The following is a 21,016-nucleotide window of genomic DNA, read 5'->3' as shown; positions in this document are numbered from 1 at the left end:
CCGATCGTAAAGTAAGCAAAATTCTGTTAGAAGAAATTGTGATGAGAAACATTGTAATGCTACGTTGTTGACGAACGATGACCAGGACCTTTCTGATGACGATGAAGAGGTGATGCTTCGAGTAGTTGTACAGTACATCAAGTGTTGAGTCCTCATCTGACTGTGAGGATGAGAATGTTGACTCTGCTCCTGTCTAACGAATTTTCAACTAAGTCATGGCCACCGGCGTAGCTCATGCGCCAACGCGTTTGCCTGCTGATCCGGAGTTGCGCTTGGGCGTGGGTTCGATTCCCGCTTGGGTTGATTACCTGGTTGGGTTTTTTCCGAGGTTTTCCCCAACAGTAAGGCGAATGTTAGGTAATCTGTGGCGAATCCTCGGTCTTATCTCACCGAATACCATCTCGCTATCAGCAATTTCTTCGTCACTAGATACCCCGTAGTAGCCTAAGTAGTTGATACAGTATCCTTAAATAACATTACAAAAAACGTAAGTCACGTACACTATTATAGTGTATTTATTTCTGTTTATTTATATTATTGTATTTGTATTCCTGGTGTTGTGGAAGAGAAGGCCTGATGGCCTTAACTACACCAGAATAAATAAATAAATAAATAAATAAATAAATAAATAAATAAATAATTGTATAATGTCCCAAACATAGAATAAGGCTCCCAGTTCATCAGCGCTAGCGTGTATCTCTATCACTACATGTTTTTTTTAGTAAGTTATTTTACGACGCTTTATCAATAGCTTAGGTTATTTAGCGTCTGAATGAGGTGAAGGTGATAATGTCGGTGAAATGATTCCGGGGTCCAGCACCGAAAGTTACCCAGCATTTCCTCATATTGGGTTGAGGGAAAACCCCGGAAGAAACCTCAACCAGGTAACTTGCCCCGACCGGGATTCGAACCCGGGCCACCTGGTTTCGCGGCCAGACGCGCTAACCGTTACTCCACAGGTGTGGACTACATGTTCCTGTGTTCAATTTCCGATGTTGACTGAAATAATAATTGTGATTGATAAAATCGGAAGTTTATGACTAGAGCCCGGAGTTTAGGCATTTATAACAGTTGAAATAGGCAGGCAAAAAAGGCAATAAAACGTAAAAAAAATGCACAATAAAATTTTGAAAAGCATAATATATTTTAGCAATAAATTTAGGCCTAAATTATATCAACATAATTTACATTTTTACTCCGTAGTTGACACATGTTGACGTATAAAATAGGCTACTTTTTTCCTGATTAACTGTCTTTTCACAAACTTTACATAATAAAACTGTTCCATCGGTTGAAAAAACATACCCTAGGCACCAAATTCACTAACGTAAGCATGCATTTTACTTTTCAATGGTTTACTGAATTTAGGCATTCTATCTAACCGATCTTATAACATCTGTCACCCGACAATAACTAACTGTTCCTCACTCAAATTTCTCTCTTCTACAATAATAAACACGTGTAGCACAAAATTGTAACAGTAAGATTTGAAAATACGAAAGCAAACGACTGAAAATGCTACGAGACAACTTCTATGAGAACGGACTTAATATTTAAAATTATAAACTTGATTTTTGGTATCGTGAAGACATGACATTATATTTGTAACTGTGGATTGTCGATCAGTATTCATATGGCACCAATAGAGGAAGTTCGGGTAATGTGGACCCTTCGGTTTGAGTGGACCCTGTTAATATTTTCTCCAATTGGTGCTGCCATCAAACGACAACCCTCTTAACTTCTTCCCCTCATCATGTTTGACGTGTAGAAGGTCAGTTTTCTTTATTGTGACTGAGAAGAAGGGTGTATTTTTTAGTATTTGTGAAACGGTCTTCCTGTAAGTTTTTGAAGGTAAGAGAAAATTCCTAAATATTGCTATGAATACTGTATATATTAAAACAACTCCTAAGTATACTATTCAGTATAGATATTGTTGTTAATAATCTACGGAATTTGTTTGAAACTATGTGGCATGCCGGCTGTGCAATAATGTGAACACAAACAAAGAACTTCGGCTAACGTGGACCCTCCCTGTGGCGGAGAAAGTGGACCCGGGTCCACATTTCCCGCTCGCACGCTTTTCTTCAATGCAACTGCATTGTGACAAATATTGCGTAAAGAATCGTACAATATTTCACTCTCGCGCTCTGTTCCAATAATTAAACTCATTTTAGTGTAATCTACTATGTTAAAATTTAGTATGAAAAATATTTATTCAATAAATTAAATTTGCCACATTCATGCACTACGTTACAACTTGCAATATATTTAACCACACAAAATACAACACTATACATTTTTTATCGCCAACAATGCTTCTTCCTGCTTTTTTCTTACAACAATTAAATTAAGTGAAATTTATCAATTATAAACAAATTTATTACAAAGTCATGGTAATTAACTTATTTATTCATTTTATTAAACTACGGCCATGTACTGCCATTAGAGCTAGAAACATTCGCCGTCTGCAGAGGGATGAAGATGTGAATTATTACGACCATGCCCAGGGACAATAACTTTATCATGCCACTAAGGAAATATCTATGTTTCTTACATTAACTCCAAATATATATTCACTAATTCATTCCAAATTTGTTTTTTGTCAGATGTCTGAGAAAAGAAAATTAAAATCATGGAATGAGGAGGCGATGATTCGAGCAGTGACTGCTATAAGAAACAAAGAAATGGGTTTCAACAAAGCCGAGAAATTGTTTAAAGTGCCGAAGACGTCACTTCGGAGATATGTGAAAATGGACAAGCCCGCGGAAGAAGCTATTCGCACAAAATTAGGAAGGAAACCTGTTTTCTCGCAAGAATTGGAGACAGAGCTGGTAGATTATCTTGTTATGATGGAACAGAAATATTTCGGGTTAACAAGACAGGACGTTAAAATGCTTGCGTTTCAGCTTGCTAAGAGAAATGGCATCACAAATAGGTTCTCTGAACTGAGAGGTTCTGCTGGCAAAGACTGGCTTTATGGTTTTCTAAGACGCCATAAAGACAGAATTTCAATTCGTTCTGCAACGGGAACATCACTATCAAGAACAAAGGGATTCAACAAGGCTAGCGTTGGTGCTTTCTTTGACATCCTCGAAGCAGAATTTGCTAAGCATAATTTTGAACCCAGTCGCGTCTTTAATGTGGACGAGACTGGGCTGTCTGTCGTGCAAAGCAAAATTCCAAAAGTTGTTGCACTGAAAGGAAAACGACAGATCGGTGCAATTACATCCGCTGAAAGAGGATCCCTTGTAACTGTGGTCGCCTGCATGAGTGCTGGGGGGACGTATGTTCCTCCGATGATGATTTTTCCTAGGAAAAATTTCAGTGGCCTGCTAGCTAAGGGTGCACCTCCAGGAACAGTATTCACATGCCAGCCTTCTGGATGGATTAACACCACTGTGTTCTCAGAGTGGTTTGATCACTTCATTTCTAATGTAAAGCCTTCAGTAAATGAACCAGTGCTACTGATTCTCGATGGTCATCACAGCCATACAAGGAACATTGCTTTGATTGACAAAGCAAGAGCTCATCATGTGACAATCGTGTGCATTCCACCTCACAGCTCACACAAGATCCAGCCGCTAGACAAGACATTTATGGGGGCTCTGAAGCACTACTACAGTGAAGAAGTGAGGACATACCTGCGTAACAGTGGCCGAGCTGTGACCCATTATGAGGTGTCCGAGCTCTTTGGAAAAGCCTATTTAAAGGCTCAAACAGGAGCAATTGCTGTGAATGGTTTTCGTGCAACAGGAATTTATCCTGTAAATAGAGGAATATTCACTGACGTTGATTTTGCCTCAGAAGAAGATGAGCCTCAAACAGCCACAGCACATGATGCACTAGATGGTGAACTTGAACCCACTGAAGAACAGATTGAATTTCCGAGGTCAGTTGGTTCCACTTCAAGTCAGCAAGGATGTTCGAACACTTCCAGTAATGGAACACTGGAAACACCATCAACGTCAGGTCAAGGTAATAGATCTACAATGAGAGTTTCACCCAGAGACATTCTTCCTCCCCCATCAACAAGTGCGAAGTCGTCGAAACGTGGTAGACCTAAGGGGAAAGCAGAAGTGATAACAGCCTCACCATTTAGAAACGCCTTAGTGGAGTCTATCACAAATCGATCTGCTTCTAGAAAACTTTTCGCAAATAATGATAATGCAGGAAATACAAAAAAAATTAAATTAAGAAAGAATACAGAAAATGACTCCAAATGCATTTACTGTGACGGGAAATTCTCCGAAGACACCCAAGGCGAGGTGTGGATACAGTGCATCTCCTGTCACGACTGGTGTCATGAAGAGTGTGCTAGTTCGGAAAATAAAGATCAGTTTGTTTGCGATATTTGTAACGAATAAACCCGCAAAGGACACAAAAATTTAAGAACACTCTTTCATATCAGAACTATCTTGAATTAACCCTAATGTGTTTCCTTAATTTATATCGTGTTAATTACTTATGTCATTAGTGTTATATTATAGGCCTAATATGCAGTGTCAGTATATAATTTCTTGATAAATAATTTTAGATTCATTTGAGATAGTCTGTTAAGATTAATTTTGTCTGAAAACTTGGATTGAGACCAGAGGGTAAAGTGGACCCTAGGGTCCGCTTTACCCGAACATGGCGGTTAAAGTGGACCTCTCTTGCCATGTAAAAAAATTAAAAAATAATGTGAACTGTTGCATATATAAGTAAAATGACAATGTTACTTCATACTTCAAAGACTAACGATAATTACTATAATCATACAAAAATTATGTTTTTTAAATAAAAGAGCAGAAATAGACATTTCAAAAGAGGGGTCCACATTACCCGAACTTCCTCTAGTATTAAAGCACGATTATTAGCAGATTAAGCACCAAAATAAAATACTTTGATTTATTATTGTTAGTAAAGTGAGTCATTGTTTCAAGTATTTAAATTTCATACACATTACATTACAATTAATCAGAAAATTGCAAATAAACAAGAAATATTGCTTTAAAATTAGAAAAAAGGCATTTATTAGTAAGAAACACCTTAAAAAGGCAAAATAGGCAAAATAAAAATTAGTCATATCACTTTAATTTACCCCAAATCAATTTTATATCTACGAAAATAATGATTTACTTCCACCCAGTAAAAAAGACATTTTGCCAAACGTCCGGGCTCTAATAATGACTTCTCGGGGCACTTCTGTGTACCGAAATCATTCAAGCAGGTGCTCAAGTTTTGCAAAGTTTACATGTTAAGACCATTTGATATGCAAACAATGTAAGTTAGCAATTGATGAGAAGTTATTCAAAGCACACATGGAAAAGTTTGAAAAAATATTATTTCTTTACGCTTATTAGTCTAATATTGTAGTTACATAGGGCTATTCATTTTATGAATAAATTATTATTAAAACAATGGTTGAAGGCTAATTTCGTACAGAAACATCATTATTGAAAATGTATTTCTTTTACGACTTTTAAAATTATTACTGAAGTCAGCATTGGCAGCACTGTATTCAGTGTCACAAAAATTTCTGGTAGTACAAGGGTTAAAAGAAAATTAAATAAAAGTGTATTTTTACTCACATATTTTAGAAATTTTTAAAGCTCTTTCCTTTGTAACTGCTACAAGAATTCCTTTGTACAAGGGCCCAAAATTGTATACTAGCATTATTCTAAAGTAGCTTTTCCTGATTTTTTTTTTTTTTTTTTTTTGCATAATTGAAGTATCCGGGGATGTGAAATCTTTCCCTGTAGGCCTACTCGTTAGGCCTACTCTCTGCTCCCAGATTAGAAGAAAAGAAGTCCAAATTGGAGTGTAAATGATGAAATTTCAAACTCACATTGTATCCCATTCGCATATGAACCTATGCATTCAAAAGTCCCCAATTAGTTCCTTGAAGTTGTGGACTTTCACATTCCGAAGGAAATTCGCGCATGACTATGCAAATCTTTCAGTTTCTGTCAGCTGGTTCTTAAATATTACGCATAGGCCTATCATGAATGACTTCACGAATTTGGGTCCCAATGAATATAGGGCCCATAATTAAATTCAGGAAATTTTGTTCTGAAATACCCAAAAAATCGTATTTATCCAAAATTTTAGCAATATTTTTCATAACCGTAACTTAATTTGTAGTAATGGTAACAGAACCTTTTGCAACTAGAGGACGATTCTTCAAACTCATCTTACCTGGAATTGTCTTTGATGTTAGGGACCTACTGTCCAAATTTCATGAGAGGATCCCTGCGAGGGAGTATGGTCCTTGCGGGGTAAGAGGAGATAGTAAGCCAATCACTCGGCGTTCTTGAAGGAGCAGGTGGATGGGGGTGGTGTCATTGGCCGGCTGGGACAAACAAAACCCAGTCAATGGCCGGCCGGTACCGTGTTGAGAATAGGTTATGAGAGTGGGGGAAAAACTCGCATTCCTTGCTCGGATCTTCTCCTGAAGTGCGGACAGTATTGTCGGACCATCGGATCTGTGCCCCTTCAGCGCTGTCGTCGTTCTTGGAAAAGTTAACGCCTGTACTCACTCCATTCCACCCGCTTTCCTCCCACCACGTTAAACAGCAGGCCACGAATCTTGCCGAATAGGGATGTTGCCAAACTTCCGTCAAACGGTGTCATAAATAACTGGTCCTCCATGCTACAATATTATTTATTTCAATCAAAATACATCTTGTATTTCTACATTTTTTAAACCTAAATCCCATGTCTCGAATCACTTTCCGTAGTTTTTCTCTCCAACCTTGGAAATTATTACTTTTCAGTAATTTATTCAATGTTGAAACTTCTTTCTGAACGGCATAAAATTCTTATATCTTTCTTCTTAAAATACATCGGTTCATATCATGTACAATAATTAAAAGTTCCCTTGGTCTGTTCTTCTCTGGTGATTCTAGCTTTTCATCTCCTGCACAGACTCCCTCTCTCCTGATTTTCTTTATTAGAAGTTCTGACCTTTCTATATAAATTACATAAAATGTTGTATTATTAGTATTAGTTAAGTAAGTAATTTTAATACATAGTCAATCGAAATAAAATAAGCCTCACCTGTGATAGCAGTTGCTCTTTTCGTTGCTTGATTTATAGGAAACAGATATTGACCTGTTTGTTTCTCTTCATCGCAAAATGCTATTACGTACTTAATATTTCTTTCGCCATTCCGTGCTATAATATTCATGTTGAGTTGACAACACTGGACTGCAAATGCAAATATTGTAAACTGTCCCGCAAGAAGGCCAAAATTATGAGTGGTGGGGGACAGAAAGGGAGAGAGATAGAAAAGAGAGAGATAGGAATGCAGGGAGAGAAATGAATTACCGAGGCTGAGAAGGAATTAGGGTTCAGTTCGCATATCTTACGGGGGCACAGATCCGATGGTCAGACTATATAATGCTTTTCATCTGCTCTGCTCTCTCACTCACAAAAAGTGGTAGAATTTTATAAAATCCAAACTGCATTTTAAAAGTTACGCTTGAATTTGTGGAAAAATTGATGTCCATCACTAGACGGTTTAGATTAGATTGTAATGATAGCCTTATATGAAGTTCATTTCGTTCTGAAAAATCACACTGTTTGAAAATGTTGCTACAGATTCGTCTATGTCTATCTAGTGTCCATTCTTTAGATGCCTTAGGAACTGGTGTTGAACTGTCATGGTTCATTTGTCTTTTGGCTGAAGGAAATTGGAATAAACTTGTCATGTCTTGATTTCGAATTATGTTTTTTTAGTAGGTTATTTTACTACGCTTTATCAACATCTAGGTTATTTAGCGTCTGAATGATATGAAGGTGATAATGCCGGTGAAATGAGTCCGGGATCCAACACCGAAAGTTACCCAGCATTTGCTCATATTGGGTTGAGGGAAAACCCCGGAAAAAAACCTCAACCAGGTAACTTGCGCGAATCGAATTGAACCCGGGCCACCTGGTTTCGCGGCCAGACGCGCTGATCGTTACTCCACATGTGTTATGTTAAATGGAAGTAATAGGCGGTAGGTGATGTCAGCCCATGTTTCTGTTCTCTCCATTTCATTGGGTCTCCGAAGGGCATTGCTTTATAACGCCAGTAAGAGAATGGCCAGTCACGTAAATATCGCGAGCATCTAGGCGTATTACAACATAGCCTGTAGGCCTACTCGGGCCCAGCTCAGAGCTTTCGTCAACTTTAAGCTAAGCCTACTGTCAAAATGCAGATCTAATTCATACTTATGCCTTTTTCACTAATGGAAATAGATTTGCTTGAGATATATTTTAGGTGGCATTACCGCTGGGTCTTTCTGCGACCACAATATTTATACCTTATTTTTTTTTTTTAATGGAGTGCAGTTTCATAGAAAGGACTTTGCCGACAGACCTTCTACTACCCACTACTAATTGGTTGTCATAAATAAATGTCTTCCTTACTGTGACGGAAATCTTGTCTTCTCTTCTTATTAACCAATCACAACCTTCGTTCAGAAGAATTGACAGGCTCCCCTCAAATCCACGTGGAGGCACAGTTGTCGCATCTTTTCCGAATTCCAAGAATTCAGTCAGTCTGACTTCGATAGTCACCAGGATTGTGGCAACTGTGCAATCTTGGGACGAGGGGACAGGATGGAATTATCAGAGTTGTTTGTGTAGGAAGTCATAAACCTGTAAGTGGGTGTTCAAAGGAGCCACCGAACTACACTCCTTGAAATAAAATAAGGTATACGTAGAAACAAATACAATAGCTCTAACGGTTACAATTCATGAAATTACAATCAAAATAGGCCTAATTATCGGGATATAAAAACATTAGGACTAGACAGTGTAACTTATGACAATAAGAGTTTGTAATGATTAGCCTACGTCATAGCCTATTGTACTAAGAACTTTATTTAAATTATTTTAGACTTATTTGTTGAATAGGCCTATTTGTACCATCAATTGTTACATCATTTGGTAAATTGAACTTTTTTCTTTGTGTGGTATCTTCGGCATTCTCTGGTGACGTGTCTGACGATGAGGAAGCAGTGAGAGGTTTAGCTGACTGGTGGTTCATCTATTGCTATTAGACGGAATGGGCTAATTTTGTAAGTTTGGCTTATTACTAGCCTACATTTACAGAACATGATGATAATGATGATGATAGCGAAGATGACGACGATGACGTTGATGACGGCGAAGATGATGACGATGGCGATGGCGAAAATGACGTTGATGATCTGACGGCGATGACGAAGACGAAGATGATGACGGCGATGACGAAGACGATGATGTTGCTGATGGCTATGACGAAGACGATGATGTTGCTGATGGCAATGACGAAGACGATGATGATGCTGATGGCAATGATGAAGACGATGATGATGCTGATTGCAATGACGAAGACGATGATGTTGCTGATGGCAATGACGAAGACAATGATGTTGCTGATGGCAATGACGAAGACGATGATGTTGCTGATGGCAATGACGAAGACGATGATGTTGCTGATGGCAATGACGAAGACAATGATGATGCTGATGGCAATGACGAAGATGATGATATTGCTGATGGCAATGACGAAGACGATGATGTTGCTGATGGCAATGACGAAGACGATGATTTTGCTGATGGCAATGACGAAGATGATGATGTTGCTGATGGCAATGACGAAGACGATGATGTTGCTGATGGCAATGACGAAGACGATGATATTGCTGATGGCAATGACGAAGACAATGATGATGCTGATGGCAATGACGAAGATGATGATGTTGCTGATGGCAATGACAAAGACGATGATGTTGCTGATGGCAATGACGAAGACGATGATGTTGCTGATGGCAATGACGAAGACGATGATGTTGCTGATGGCAATGACGAAGACGATGATGATGCTGATGGCAATGACGAAGACGATGATGTTGCTGATGGCAATGACGAAGACGATGATGTTGCTGATGGCAATGACGAAGACAATGATGATGCTGATGGCAATGACGAAGATGATGATATTGCTGATGGCAATGACGAAGACGATGATGTTGCTGATGGCAATGACGAAGACGATGATGTTGCTGATGGCAATGACGAAGATGATGATGTTGCTGATGGCAATGACGAAGACGATGATGTTGCTGATGGCAATGACGAAGACGATGATATTGCTGATGGCAATGACGAAGACAATGATGATGCTGATGGCAATGACGAAGATGATGATGTTGCTGATGGCAATGACGAAAACGATGATGTTGCTGATGGCAATGACGAAGACGATGATGTTGCTGATGGCAATGACGAAGACGATGATGTTGCTGATGGCAATAACGAAGACGATGATGATGCTGATGGCAATGACGAAGACGATGATGTTGCTGATGGCAATGACGAAGATGATGATGTTGGTGATGGCAATGACGAAGACGATGATGTTGCTGATGGTAATGACGAAGACGATGATGTTGCTGATGGCAATGACGAATACGATGATGTTGCTGATGGCAATGACGAAGACAATGATGATGCTGATGGCAATGACGAAGACGATGTTGCTGATGGCAATGACGAAGACGATGATGTTGCTGATGGCAATGATGAAGACGATGATGATGCTGATGGCAATGACGAAGACGATGATGTTGCTGATGGCAATGACGAAGACGATGATGGCAATGACGAAGACGATGATGATGATGCTGATGGCAATGACGAAGACAATGATGATGCTGATGGCAATGACGAAGACGATGATGATGATGCTGATGGCAATGACGAAGACGATGATGATGATGATGATGCTGATGGCAATGACGAAGACGATGATACTGATGGCAATGACGATGATGATGCTGATTGCAATGACGAAGGCGATTATGATGCTGATGGCAATGACGAAGACGATGATGATGCTGGTGGCAATGACGAAGACGATGATGATGCTGATTGCAATGACGAAGACGATGATGTTACTGTTGGCAATGACGAAGACGATGATGATGCTGATGGCAATGACGAAGACGATGATAAGCTGATGGCGATGACAAAGATGATGATGACGGCGATGACGAAGACGATGATGCTGACGGCGATGACGATGACGAAGACGATGATGCTGATGACGATGACGATGACGAAGATGATGACGGCGATAAAGAAAGGCGATGATGATGCTGAAGGGCAATAACGAAGACGACGATGATGACGGCGGTGACGAAGATGATGATGACGAAGATGATGCTGACGGCGATGACGATGACGATGATGGCGATGACGAAGACGAAGGCGATGATGCTGATGACGATGACGATGACGAAGATGATGACGGCGATAAAGAAAGGCGATGATGATGCTGAAGGGCAATAACGAAGACGACGATGATGACGGCGGTGACGAAAGCGAAGATAACGATGAAAAATACGATTTTGATGTTGTCGAAGATGATGACTCGCAAAGGTAGTAGATCTAATGATAAAGACGATTGGAATGATGACTGTGAAAATGATTATAACAGCGAAGACGATGATGATGATGATGATGATGATGATGATGATGATGATGATGATGGCGTAAACTCTATAGGATTATGTCGATTCTGTCTGTTGCGATCCCTCTCTGTTCTATTTCACGATTTTCTTTCAATAACGCAGATCTGTTCTTAGTGATGTTATAGGCCTACTTTGTCGTAATTCGAGAAAGAAGTGCAGATATGTTAACATAATATATTTGAAATTGTATATGGAGATACTCCATACCCCGATCCTGTAGGAACAATTGAATGTGCGCTAGCCGTCTGACCACCCGACGCGACGTCTAGCCAACATGTGTGCGTACAGCCATTTTGCATGGAGGGAGTCGTCCCTCACTAATTGTACCCACAGCTAACCCTTCTTCCCCCTAGACGCTCCACCTAGGGGTGGAGTCTACTTGAAATTCATCCCCCTGTACACGCACGCCATGTTTGTCGGTGTTGAGGGTAGGTGGGAGGAGCCATATACCACACCCTCGTCTGCACAGAAATGTTAATACAATGACCCACATAACGAGACGTCTGGTTCATGCTTCAACGTTCAAAAGAATACGGCGGTGTTGAGAGCAGCAACTGCACAAGTCGTTGCAAGGAGTTACATCGGAGAAAAGAATTCTTAAGGGACTTCCAGTATGAATAGAAATAACAGTAATTTATTAGAGGGCAATTTAGTAGCTGTGAAAATAAATGATAGGCTATGCTTATTAACAGTTTATTTTATCGGTTATTTTACGACGCTGTATCAACATCTAGGTTATTTAGCGTCTGAATGATATGAAGGTGATAATGCCGGTGAAATGAGTCCGGGGTCCAGCACCGAAAGTTACCCAGCATTTGCTCGTATTGGGTTGAGGGAAAACCCCGGAAAAACCTCAACCAGGTAACTTGCCCCAACCGGGATTCGAACCCGGGCCACCTGGTTTCGCAGCCAGACGCGCTAACCGTTACTCCACAGGTGTGGACTTATTAACAGTATAAGTTAGCCTATATTATTTATTAAAGAACTTCACTCAATTACATTATTATTATGCATACATTATTCAAGATGTTGTATATTATCCTATTTCATGATAAAATATAGAAATTGTTGATCCCTTTAAGGGATTTATTTACAATAATCTCACTAGAGATTTTGATTTATCTAGAGAAAATCAAAACTCGAGTCAGATTTAATTGACCCATTACACGATTAGAAGAAAGTATATAAATATTAGAAGAAATAAAGTACTCTAATACAATAAAATATTAATTGACTTAATAACTGTCTTGAAAATGTATTACTGTACCATCTCATCATTACAATAATCCGCTAGATGACAGTAATGTGTTATGATCAGTTGTTCTTTTGTTACCACGTTTGCCAACTACGCAATCTTCATTGAACTCAATGGACGATTAGGCCTAATAATCAAGAAGGCGTGTTGATTCAGTTTCATTTTTATTAAAACACTAGCTGAAAGCACCCGTCGTTGCCCGGGTTGTCCTTTTCGCTTCTTTTTTTTAATTAAACTGGTTGTTAGACTTTTCGGAAATCTCAGAAACTCAACTATAGACAATCAAAACGAATTCTCTTCAATAAGCTTTCCTCGTCCATAAAGATCAATCTTTACATAGCATCACTAACATGAATTAATGAACTTCTTAGCCACATGCCTCAAAGGATTAACTCAATTTAAAACAACTACAGATCAGGCAACGAAAGGAAACATTTAATCACTGGCCTTACTTTCAAATGTGTTTTAATTTGTATGTATTTATACTGTATACATATATATGTATATATATGTGTGTGTGTTTATTTATTTATTCTGGCGTAATTAAGGTCATCAGGCCTTCTCTTCCACATCACCAGAAATACAAATAAAATAATAAAGAAACCAAACTATAAATAAAGTGAAACCAAACGAACATATAATATACAGGCTACAGTCACACAAACTTTAATTGCATTAGCATTGTCTTGAAGTTCAGCAAAACAAAGATACACTCTTCGGTCACTATAGACCCACTTAGCATTGTATCAATGTTCTACAGATCTTACATTTTATCTCTGCCAGTCAGTGACTGTTAAATTTCAAGTGGCTTATCTTAGTCATGGGAGTCAAGGTATTAAAAAGCATTACAACCTTTCTGCCGTCTGCTTTCCTCCCCCGCAAATGTGACGTTGCACAGAGGCAGAGGTAAAATAATTATAAGATCTGTACATTGATCTGAAGCTGTACATTTCACGTAATTTAATGTCTGTGTGTGCTTTCACTTGCATTTCAGAGACAGCTGACAATAAACAGGGAATTCCCTTGTTCCCAGTCTGAACCCGTTGGGGTGTCATCGAGAGCCAAAATTTCTCTCTCTATCGATCATACCAAAGAATCAATATATACGTATATAATTTAATTTATATTAAAAGATTTTTTACCCTTAACCGCTGTACGCCTATTTTTATTAATATGACTTGAGAAACTGTATCTCACAAATTCAGAACATATAATATTAATTCTTATTTTATACACAGAATACAGATACAATATAAATTCTCAATAAGTCATTTTTTAACATAAAGACTAATATTCTCAAGGACGTATATACCGGTTTTTATTTTTTAGAAATTAAGAGATTATTTCCACAACGCAAAACATACTACATTCGTAACGTAATTATGTAGTTAGAATTTCATAGTAACATTTTTTCTGACATGAACAACAATATTTTGAGAGACGTATATTTTAGAATTAGTACAGTGTTATTTTGAGTCGCCTTACGTACATTCACATACTAAATTAGCAATATGACAAAAGTATCATTGAATTGCTTTTTGATGTGTGTAAAATATTTTTTTCCCTACTTCTTTGTATAAAATATAGTTAAGAATGTGAAAAACACGCAGTTTTTAAGTTAATGCCTGCTACTTTGAGCGACTGTCCTTGATCATAATTTTAATATGGCCATTACAAATGCTAGTCGCATTGAAATTGCAATTACTTAAAATCGAAAGGGATGTTAGTGGGTATCATAGGAATACGTGAGATAAAAACATCTTCTCGTTTCGTTTTTCCAGTTAATATTGTTTCGAATGAGTTTTTTCACACCAATTCTTGTTCCATTGCATGATTTTGGTGGGTCAATATTTCGCAATAGTACTATTGGTGATTCAATATCAAGTATTAAAACAATTATACGGTAGCAAACCTTGTAGTCTCAAAGAATTCAAGAATTCAGTTGACTAAAACACAGCCTGCTCACTATCTACAACTGCATAGAGAAATTCATAATATGGTCCTGGGCTGCGTAAAGATATTTACTGCGTGAATTGCCTAGATTTTAGCCTTCATGATGTGTATCAACAATGTTATTTAATTTCGCGTTATAATTTCCACGGCCTCGTGAAAGTCGATGTTGAATACAACAGACAATAATAAAAAAACAATTGACTATAGAAGACTGCAATTTAGTATTAAACATGAATGTTTGATCGTACTTATTTTTATGATTTTATTGTTTAATTAATTTAACGTCCATTTGCACAATTTTAATGTAGCCTATGTTTTTCTCCTGGTTATGAAGGTTAAATGTGCAAACTTTGGCACATATCGGTCAAAGCGTGTAGATTTGTATAGAGAACATACATACATACCCACATTGACTTTTATATATTAGATTTTCATTTCACTTCAATTATCAAAGTGTATTAATCTCTGATATGTGACTATACATAATCTCATATAGCAGAAGCTATAACATAACCTAAATAATATAAAAAATGATAAATGATACAAAAGTTTTAATTAAGGATGATGAAATAAACATGAATCATTTTAAAATGTAAGGTTAAAGTTGGTAATATTGTGATATGAGTAATATTGTGATAGTTCTTTTGAGAATTTATTACAATTTTACTGAGCGAGAGGAAAATCGTTTTTTTTTTTCGCGTCAACATATTAAGGGAATGTTCGTGGTCAAGTTTCTGCACAAAACCGGTCCTTCTCTCGCTCAATAAAATTGTACTAAATTTTCAAAAAGAACTATCACAATATTACCAACTTTATCCTACAATTATTGAAAGTGCAATGTTGGCAAACAAGGAAAGTGATAAAAACAAACAAATGCTAGGGAGGTGATAAAAAGAAATGCTAGGGAGGTGATAAAAATTATAGGATAGCAGCCATTATTGGTTGAAACACGTCGTTCCGTACAGTTTTATTGGTCAAAAATATTAGGCCTATGACGTAGTAAAAGTGTATGCCTAGTAGTCATTAAAAATTGCTTTAGCTCTAAAATACCCCTCCACCAATTTTCATATCCATAGCAGCTGTTACACTTGCGAGAAATTGCATGTGTTTACTTTCGACTCTAACCCTACGAGTAGTTCTATAATTTCAAACTTTCAAACTCGTTTTTTTCGGCTTACGTTTTTACTAAAAATGCTTATCTTTCTGAAAAAAATGTTGTAGTAGATTTATGATTTTTATGGATATCTTGAAATGTCTGTTTAATAACATTTGCTATCAAGACTTTCATATAGCCTAAGTTAGGCCTATTAGCCTATATTTTTATAACTTAGGCCTATAAGTTACTAGGTGAGCCAAAGAAACGGGAGACTTTTAAATAGTGAAATGAAACTTTGGATATTGTATTAAATTAACTTTCGTTAAGCTTATATGAAAATATAGAATATAGTATGAATATATATTTCTTGAAAATGACTTCCTTCAAATGCACTCCACTAACGTGCATATATTCTTGTAATCAATCTTTAAAGTTTCTCAACATTGAGGAGCATTGAATAAAAATATACTTGGTCCAAACGAAAATAGTTTTCAAAAGAGAGCAATATTGAATTAATCAGTGCTTTTGTACCAGACAGCATAATTTTTATAACTTACGTAGACTATTTTAAGGCTATTGGAGACAAGGAGAAAGCACTTTTTAAAGCAAACCAAAAACACAGACTGAATCATGACCAAAAAAAGAGGGGAAATCTGTAAGAAAGTGAAATGGATTTAGCGCATTTTATAAAAAAGTTTGAATAATTTATTTATTTATTTATTTAAATTTAAATATACAGAATAAAGAAATATAATTACAAAACAAACAAAGAGAAATACAAATAAAATAATACAAGCAATATAAAAAGCAGATACAGTAGTATTAACAAAATTTGAGACCGAATGAGCAGCGCTCGTGCTCGGTCGCAGTTCAGATATAATATTAAAATAAAAAAAAATAATAATATAAATATATAAGTAAAATAAAATAGGAACTAAAATATAATTACAGCGGCAATGGAATTATATAATATAATATTAACACTAGAGAAGAATAATATCGCACGTGAAAAGTAGGACTAATATATATATTTCAAAATTATAGAATACAAATATAATATAGGTTGATTAATTCATACACATAGGCTATAAATTTATTTAATCAAATTGAAGATATTAACACATTTCTAATTTTCTTGTTATATGTTAGTGGGTTACATGTTAGAAGTTCTGGGTGTAATTTAGTTAAAGCATTGTACAACCGAGGGCCAAAATTTATGCTATGCTTTAGACCAGCAGATGTGAGACATTTAGGTTCTACTAATGTTGAATTAATATTTCGTCTTGTGTCATAATTGTGTGTCTGTAATACAAACTTATTACGATTTTTATGATAAACAGCGTATACTTATAAATTTGTTCAATATTAAATACATTAAATTCAGAATAAATTAATTTAGTTGGATAATCGAAACGTTTCTTCAAACAAATTTTAATTATTCGTTTTTGTAGTAAATTTAACGGACTAAGATTAATTTTTGTACTTCCACCCCAAACAATTATACCATATTGAATGATAGACCATGATGATAATGGCCAAATAAACATTTCGTAGAACTCTAATAGGTAAGTAGCATCGAAGATTAACGAATTTATAAATTGTTTTACGAAGCCTCTTACAAAGATAAGTAATGTGATGAGGCCATTTTAAATTCTGATCAATAATGATACCTAAATATTTGACATTCGACACTTCTGATTTCGACTGTGGTGTTCGAAATTTCTTCACGAATTGTTATCTTCAATTGTTCAATATTTTTCGGTTCGTTTGTATATACCTTAGGTATACTTTTTAGATACCCCTATAAAAAGAAACCACACCCGTAATTGACAAAACTTTATTTCTCACACTAGTTTATTAAACCTTGTCGGACTGTAGAGAAAACAACTATCGCATTGTCCATATTTTAGCCTATATGTTCTACAATATTACAGTACTAGCCGTACCCGTGCGCTCCGCTGCACCTGTTAGAAATAAATATAAAGTAATTACATAATTAAAATAGGACGTTTGATCCAGGGGACATTCGTGTTTGATAGAAAGATAAATCGTTTAATATGTTACTTAATTTAAATTGTATTTGAATAATTAAAATTCGGTCATTTTGGTCCAGAGAGCAATCATTTGGTGCAATGACAATTTCTTTAACATGTTTCTTAATTGTTATTACATGCAACCATAGTTTAATGAAGATTGACATATCATTTAGTTTTAATGTGTATACTTTATATTACTTGCTATATGTTTCAGAAGTTACTGTATTAACATTGTAGAATTATGTCCATCTAGAGAAACTACACTTTCCAATGGTGAAATAATAATTAATTATACAAATCGATTAATTTAGCTTCCGATATTACTTCATACAAACACAGAAACATTCTCTTAGGCTATGTTTAATAGCTTTCGATTGTTGTTGTCCAAGGCCCCTTATAGACGAAGTCATTTGTTTTTATTTTAGTACAGCGCTTTAGATGGCGTTGTTATTGTAATTTTAAAACTCATTTATCTCATTAAATATCAGTGCTATCAAAATTTTGTATAGAATAAAACTTATCGAAAATTATTTTTAAAGAAACTTTTGTTATGTAAATATTTTTCATGAAAATCAGTAATAAGCGAGATATTTCGATTTAATTAATTCAGGTCCGCTTATAACCCCCCTTTTAAATAAAGTATTTTGAATGCCATATAGCCTAAAATCTAAGTTACAACGAACTTAATTTATATTCCAATTTTCATATAAATCGGTTTAGCCATTATCGCGTGAAAGGTAACAAACATCTAGACAGACAGACAGACATACAAATAAAAATTTCAAAAAAGCGATTTTCGGTTTCAGGATGGTTAATTATATATGTTAACATCAATTATTTTTGGAAAATCGAAAATTACCAGAAACATTTTGGCTACAGATTTATTATTAGTATAGATTGTGAAATTTTAATTTTCTTACCAATTTTTTTTCTATTGTTCTATTAAAATGATAGAATATAGCCTATTAACCTGTTGTGTCCTATAGGATACTTTGTCAATTTAAGGGTTAAATCGGGGGATCGTGCAGGCCAGGGAATATCTCCATTTCTCGATATGACATGACTCGCAATAAAATTTCGCATTTACGTCACAGATACAGGTGCAATAGGCCTATGTGCTGTCGCACCGTCTTGCTTAAACCAAGTTGATCTGTTGATAAGAAAATTTCTTCTTCTGAATTGACCACTTAAAAATTTTTAATCATTATCACATAACGAGTTGCATTAACAGTTTGTTCAAGACCATTGGCAGTATTTTCTTTACCTGGAGGTTTCTTCTTAGTGCTGAGCCTGATTCTTCTAAATTGCGGACCCAGATTTTAATCGCATGTGAGGAGGGCACAGAATCGTGACGACGAGTTGAAAGTGATGGCGGAACTCCCTGCGAGCAACTTCTGTGCATTTACCATTTAGATAATAAGATTTTACAGCAAATTCTGATTATCTAGTTGGTTTTTTTCCGAGGTTTTCCCAACCGTAAGGAAAATGTCAGATAATCTATGACGAATCCTCGCCCTTATCTCGCCAAATATCATCTCGCTATCACCAATCCCATCGACGCTAAATAACCTCGTAGTTGATACAGCGTCGTTAAATAACGAAGTAAAAAAAACAGCAAATTCTCGTTGCTCACCAGTCCAACGCTCCATGTTTAATAGGCATAAACTGCAACAGTTAGGCTAGAGAATAACGAATCTAAGCCTACTAAAATAATTCACGTAGTCTACTAAATAATTTCAAGGGAAAAAATTGTTTCGGGGCCGGGTATCGATCCCGGGACCCTTCGCTTAGCGCACGAATGCTGTACCGACTGAGCTACCCAGGGACTACATCCGACGGTGCGCGAAGCGAAGAGTCCCGGGATCGATACCCGGCCCCGGAACAATTTTTCCCTTGAAATTATTCAAGTCTGCTTCACCTGAAAGTCAGATTTGCATACTCCGTGTACTACCAACAACATAATTAAAATCTCCCATTTCTTGGGCTACTCTGTACTTGCAGTCTTTTTTTTTTTTTGCAATTTTTGTATTCGACTGTATCAAATATTTTTTTCTAATTTTTTAGGCATGGAATGGAAACCTTTGACAGTAAGTTTTGTTTCTAAGAGCTTTACAGGTGTATGGACAAAAATTTCAAAGAAAAGTTTAAAAAATACCTTCTAAATTTACAAAAATTTTAATAATTTACACATTTCTTAAGAAAATTAAATGAAACTTTGCACAGACACTATTTAACTTACATGCAGTATAATATCTATACAAATTTTCAGTCTCTAATTTGAATAAATTAGTTTAAAAAATTGAAATTTCACTTCGGTGTACCCTTAAATTCACAATAAGCTTAAATGTGGTAAAATTTGAAATTTAGGTGGTATTGGCAGTCGAGTTCATGTAAATTCTCCTCGCGAAATATTATATAGGGTTCCTTCTTCTCACAATTTGGCTGCATTATTCTCGGCGGTTAATTGCCAATTTTTCCGCTACTATTCCAAGAACTCTTCAGTTCCTAGGAAAAGAAGATAAATTAGTTTCTAGTGAATATACAGTCAAATTTTCTGGGTTTGTAATTAAATATCTTACCACTATCACAATGCCGAACATATTTTATTAAAACGTTATCCATTGCTTACAAGCAAACATTCTCACGGAGGCAGATAAAATTTCTTTTTTCCTTCCACCATGTTAGTAATGTCAAAATAAGTGCTTTCACAAATTCTGGCCACTCGAGCGCAATTTTGATGGCCGTCCAGACAGCAAATTTCCCTGGAGCCGTTTACAGAAAAAAAATACAATTTCGTAGAAACATTTATTGGAACAGACACAGCAATTGTTGAGCTATTTTTCAACATCCCTACTGGAATTGAGACATTTGTCATACCATGAGATCAACTTTTGTATCCCTGTGTTGTAGAAGTCTGTCGCCTGGGATCAGAACCAGTGTGTGACAGCCGTCTGGACCTCTCTGTTGATCCCACGGGATCACAATTAGTCTAGCCTACCTCAATTCCGGTGGGGAATATGTTGAAAAATAGCTCAACAATTTCTATATCTGTTCCAATCAATCTTTTCATGAAATTATGCTTTCTTTAGTACTATTAATACTATTACTATTATCACTACTACTAGTACTGCTACTACTAATAATACTATTGCACTGCTACTGCTACTATTACTATTATTACTACTACTAC

At 36.4% G+C, this 21,016-nt stretch overlaps 1 protein-coding gene across 1 annotated transcript; it reads right to left on the bottom strand.

Moving 5' to 3' along the window:
* Nucleotides 1-9,064: 9,064 nt before the first annotated feature.
* On the bottom strand, nucleotides 9,065-19,475 carry LOC138702279 (uncharacterized). Its single transcript, XM_069829860.1, is given in 4 exon segments — nucleotides 9,065-9,180; nucleotides 9,183-10,969; nucleotides 11,145-11,403; nucleotides 19,460-19,475. Coding segments are annotated over 4 exon segments (2,178 nt in total).
* Between the last annotated feature and the right edge of the window lie 1,541 nt (nucleotides 19,476-21,016).

This window comes from Periplaneta americana, chromosome 6 (genome assembly GCF_040183065.1).
Source record: "Periplaneta americana isolate PAMFEO1 chromosome 6, P.americana_PAMFEO1_priV1, whole genome shotgun sequence".
NCBI lineage: Eukaryota > Metazoa > Arthropoda > Insecta > Blattodea > Blattidae > Periplaneta > Periplaneta americana.
The sequence above is the reverse complement of the archived record's forward strand: the minus strand, read 5'-3'. Positions and strand labels throughout refer to the sequence as shown.